General features: G+C 43.8%; 1 protein-coding gene across 1 annotated transcript in view; it reads right to left on the bottom strand.

The window, feature by feature from the left end:
- Positions 1 to 5,431, bottom strand: part of Slc22a3 (solute carrier family 22 member 3) — an 87,976-nt gene that overhangs the window by 11,190 nt on the left and 71,355 nt on the right. The window contains exons 6-7 of the mRNA XM_021186320.1: positions 2,182 to 2,279; positions 1,847 to 2,061 (exon numbers count right to left, since the gene is read on the bottom strand). Of these exons, the coding sequence (XP_021041979.1) occupies positions 1,847 to 2,061; positions 2,182 to 2,279 (313 nt within the window). The remainder of the gene's footprint in view (positions 1 to 1,846; positions 2,062 to 2,181; positions 2,280 to 5,431) is intronic.

Genomic DNA, 5,431 nt, shown 5'->3' with positions numbered 1-5,431 from the left:
CTCTCTCTCTCTCTCTCTCTCTCTCTCTCTCTCTCTGTCTATGTAGATCAGAAGTGGGCATCAGATGCCTTGGAGCTGGAGTTACAGGCGGTTGGGAGTCACTGGATGTGGGTGCTGGGAACTGAGGATTCTGGGAGAGCAGCTGGTGCTGTGAGCTACTGAGCCATCTCTCCAGCCCCAGCTTCCATAGCTTTTAAGCTATGCTAACTATGTAGAGGGCTATTTGTGTTGCTTCAAATTCACATTTACTTGGAATCTGATCCTATTTGGGGATAGAGACCAAGAGGGAGAGGGTCACATGAAGATAGAGGCAGAGATTGGATAGATACCAAGAAATGGTGAGGGGAACAGAGAGAGGCTAGAAGAGCTCCTAGCTCAGAGGCTGTGGGAGGAGCTGCTCTACACTGTGCATTTAGATGCCAGCCTCCAGACAGGAGGGGAAGTGTCTGCAACCAGCTGGTGGAGACTTATTACTGCAGCCCTGAGAATCTGATGCACTTGAGGAAAATGAGAGAAACCCAAGTTTCTGCTTTTCATCAGCCATCGCAGGGGGATGGATTTGCACACTGATTTCACTCTGTTCTGAGGACTGGCATGTCTGCAGTTTTATCCAAGCATCTGCTATCTACTATCTCTATGTGCTATCATGGGAATTCGTAAACCCTTGTCTAATTAATGGCATCTGCCGTGAGTGTCTGCTCTGACATCTTCAACATTAGCAGTGTCTTTCCCAATCCATGCTTTTCTCAAAGGCAGACGGCTTCCTTTGTAGGCACAGGGACCGTAGAGAACCTGGCTTCCTACACAACCTTCACTGCACACCTAGAACATAGAGATGACTCCTGTGTGCTAGTTCACACCATGCTGGGAGAGCTTAAGCGGCTTCCTCTTTGTAGCTCCAGCTGTGCTCTGCGGCAGAGGTTGTCTGTGCTATTCACTGAGCATCTGGAGTCTTTAGCCATCTCTTCCTCCTCCTCTTCTTCCTCCTCCTCTTCCTCCTCAACTCCACCCACCAGTACTCAGGGTACTGACTTCTGCAGCATCCCAGAAAGGAACAGTCTTTCCCATCCCAGCCAGACTTTCCCACTGGAAGCCAGTCTCTGTTTCAAACTGCTGCAAGTATAAGCAGCTCACAGCCCCCTTCTCAGAAGCTTACAGGCAGGACCAAGTTGTTCTGGGGCCTGGCTATCCTCTGGCTTCCTCATAAAGATTCTAGCAACAACACAGAAGCCTTAGTTCTTAAACTCATAAAATTTCCCATAATTTGGGGGAAAATAACGGGTAAGAAGAAATAGTGGTTAGTAAAGAGCTCTGACTTCCCCCTTGGGCCTCCACAGAACTTCTCCCTCCCCCCTCCTCTCTGCTTCCCTCCCCCCACCTTTGTCAATTCTATTAATTTACCACATTATTGTTGCGACATTATTTAAATGTCCATGTCTTTCAATAGGCTATGAAGAATATGAAGCCAAGAGTCACACCTTCCCTCTGTCCCTAACCTGGGGCACGGCTTGTTACCTGCAGGATGGTGATGCTTGGGGAATATGTTAAACAGTATCAGCCATATCACATCACTACGTCATAGATCTAGCATGATCACCTTTCCATTAATAAACAAACCCAACGTTTCAGCAAAGAGAGGTATCAATGTAAAGATCTTGTCAACCTTTATATTCATGAGAAAGAAAATAGAACTGCATTATCCAGCATGCCTGGGGGCAAGCTTTGGAAGGAATAGCACACACAGCTCAGAGAGGCAAGTGCTCCCTACCCCCTCCACCATATGTAATCACTTACAGTTTTTGTTAAGTTCTTTGGGAACTGTCAACTAAATGCGAAGGAAGATTACCTTCTGGTAAAAATGCAGTGACCAGACACGACACCCCTGCCACTATATTGCTTGCCGCAAAGGGAAGGCGTCGTCCAAGGCGCTCAATGGTCAGAAGGATCAAGAGAGCTCCGGGCAGCTCCACGAGCCCCGAGATAAAGAAGTCTATGTAGAGGTTGCCTCCGATAAGTCCCAGGCGCATGACAAGTCCTTGGTACACCACGGCGCTCGTGAACCTGCGGGACATCAGGACACCAGGGAAGCAGAGTAAGAAGGAGCAGGGGAGTCTGTGCACAAAAGCAAACGACAGCCATGCACTTGACACCAGCTTTGAATTCCAGCCCGAGTCAACTTACCAAGCAAACATAAGAATGAGCGTGCATTTCCTCATTTGGGGAGTTCTCACAAGGTCTAGACAGGATGGGTTACTGACTTCTTCGTCTGTAACGGTGATCTAGATAAGAAAGACAGATTCCAGTTGCATTATATAGCACGACACACATGCACAGTGTAAACTTATTAACTGCAAAACGTTGAAAAGATCCTCCTGAACTTCTGGGCCCTTCCCAGTTCCATCTTCAGACCTGGGCAGGAGTTTGTTTTCCAGCATTTTCAATATGTCAGATCCACAAAGATGCAGTTAACTCAGCTAAATGTCCAAGGATAAACCCAGGACTGATGCTAAGCTGCTTCAAATCATGTTTCCTTTACATCACTGTGTATCTCTCCAGTTAGCACCCTCACTAACATAACACCTTTCCTCTATAAAAACCTAAATTTGTGCTGTTTAGACCAACTGTCAACTTGATAGAACCTAGACACAGATGCAAAGAGTAAGGAAATTTAGTAAGGAATTTTCTAGATCAGGTTGGCCTTTGTGAGCCTGTTTTGATTGTGAATCAAGGTGGAAGATTCACTGTGAATGTAGGTGGCATCATCATTTCATGGGATGGACCCTGGACTATGGAAGAGGACAGAAAGGAAATCAAGGACCAAGCAAGGACATATACACTCTATCTGCTCGTGACTGTGGACATGATGTTTGAGGTCCTTTCCTGGCTTCCCCAGATCAGTGGATTGTAACTTGGAATTGTAGGACAGATAGAAACTTTCCTGTCCACATGTTTGGGGTATTTTATCTATTCTCATTCTTACTGTTTCAAAGTGAGGCCAGGGAATCACATAGAAGACAGCATAAACAGATGATAGCAATGTATTTTTCCATGGTTCATTGACAATGTTTCCCAAGGAGTTTCTATACATTGTCTGAGGCAGACAGTTAAGCATGTCGAGACTCCCATTTGGGTTTGGTTTATGTATGCTTGGCTCTTGTAGTAATGCACATGGCAGCCCAGTTTCTCTGTATCACATACATATATTTTGACTTAATAACTTCAGGACCTCTTGGCCTCCTACCTGTATCTGGAGACACATATTCCTATCTTTGGACAATGGTGGAAGGTTCTCCATCCATGTTATTGGTGAAATTTAGACAGTTTCTATTGGAATATATTTACAGTCTATTCAGGTATTTTGCCTATGCATAATCAGGCATGCAAATGACTGAAGTCAGATGAAGTATGTGAAGGGACATGGCAGTAGAGAAATGATTATATAATCTATCCTGAGACCCACCTAAGCCACACCCCTTATTAACCAACGCCTCCTTTTTATGAACTCCAGCAAAAGAGTTCCAAAAACTGATCAGAGCCCCTTAATTCAGAGATGCCCAAAGGAGCCTTTTCTCTCTCTAACCTCAGAAAAACTAATGACAAGAGTGGGCCCAAGTAGACTTCAGCAGACGCCTACATCCACGGGGAGCCAGTCTGAGAATGCAGATGGCCGGTTAGGGTGGAGAGAAACGCAAGCAGCTTTGATGACCTGGTTAGACCCTGGCTAGGATACCTCTGAATATCTGATACCTGCTGAGCCTAGAACTGAGGACACATGAGCCAGCAAGTGTCCCTATTGTCCAAGTGCATGTAAGTGGGCTTTCTGTTACTGGATGCCTAACTCCAATCCATAAAAAGCCCTTGTTTTGATCATTATTTTAGGCAAAATCATTTTATTGCTAAAATAATTGCTTCCACATTCCAGTTTGCTCCAATTACAACTCATTGTAAACATCCTTGATTCAACGTCAAAATTCCTGAGATTTGGGACAAACCTGTGACTCAACTCTGCTTTTCCTTAGTGTGTAGCTATATAAGCACCTGTCCAAAGAAGATGAAGTCCTGGTAACAATGGAAAGGAATCGGGACCACAATACTGCCATCCTTGCCTGCACAGTGAGTGAATGGAAAGGTTATATATAGTTCGGCCAAGCAGGTAAGTATGTTGTTACAGTGCAGAGCAAACCCAGCTGGTCTTTGATTTACTAGCTTCGTCTCCGCAGTGACGCACATATTCTGAAAGATGACCCACTTTCTGGGCGTCCAAAGACCTCGAGAGACGGAGAGCCGTACCTTGGATGGAATGTATCCCGCCAGCTCATGCACTTGGTGTCTGTGGCTACTGTTCTTTTATGTAACTTCTTGCCTAGCCTGAGTCAGAAACAAAAGATCTGAAATGCTATTCCAGATCACTACATGTTTAAAAAAATACACTTTAATAAATTGTAGCCTCTATGCAATAAAACCCAGCAATTAAAAATGGAATCCTCTATGAGTTCTGATATATTTACAATCATATAACAATTTACTGTGCCCACAGTGTGGCACACACCCATGATTCTGAATTTCCTTCATGATTTCCCCAAATTCTATCCACCCTGGGTGAGGGTAGCCTTCATCTGCTCTTGTTGAGACAGCATTTCTTCCTTTAGAATTTTAATAGACATAGAATCTGGAGTTGTCCCTTCTTCCATACCTTGCTTACCACTCTACTTTGTCATATTTCTATAAGATACAAATAGGTTAGACTCTGATGTAGGGAGTTGCCTGTGTAACATTTGTCTGTTTAGAGGTCTGGTGCCTCACAATGCTCTCATCTAAAAAGGTATCATTCGAGGCTCAGCTATGAACGCTGGACTCCTTGCTTCCCACCAAGCCGAAGTGCTGCTTGCTCTAACCATCTGTCCATCCTTTCAGTCTATCAAGGCTTTATTTGCCATCCACAGGCAGGCAGGCTATGTTAAGCATTCTCTCTGATGAGCTACGCTGCCTTTACAAGTCTTCCTGGTACCTTTCTGATATATTTCTTTAAGATGAATTTTTATTTTAAAATGCCAAGAAATAGGAAGGATTTACAAATAACTATGCTATAAAAAGTGGTGCTAAAAGCCCCCCAAATGATGGAGAGTGAGTTTCAGGTGAACACCCAGCAGGGTTACACTACTATCTATCTATCTATCTATCTATCTATCTATCTATCTATCTATCTATCTATCTATCTCTATATCTAAATATATACACACACACACATACACGCATACATATAGCAAATACATATAAAGAGAGAGCAAATGTATATAACAAATATATATATATATATAATATATATAAAGAGAGTATATATATGTACTGGCTATTTTTGTGTCAACTTGACACAGCTGGAGTTATCACAGAGAAAGGAGCTTCAGTTGAGGAAATGCCTCCATGAGATCCA

Source organism: Mus caroli, chromosome 17 (assembly GCF_900094665.2).
Source record: "Mus caroli chromosome 17, CAROLI_EIJ_v1.1, whole genome shotgun sequence".
Lineage (NCBI taxonomy): Eukaryota > Metazoa > Chordata > Mammalia > Rodentia > Muridae > Mus > Mus caroli.
This window is presented reverse-complemented; position numbering and strand designations above follow the sequence as displayed.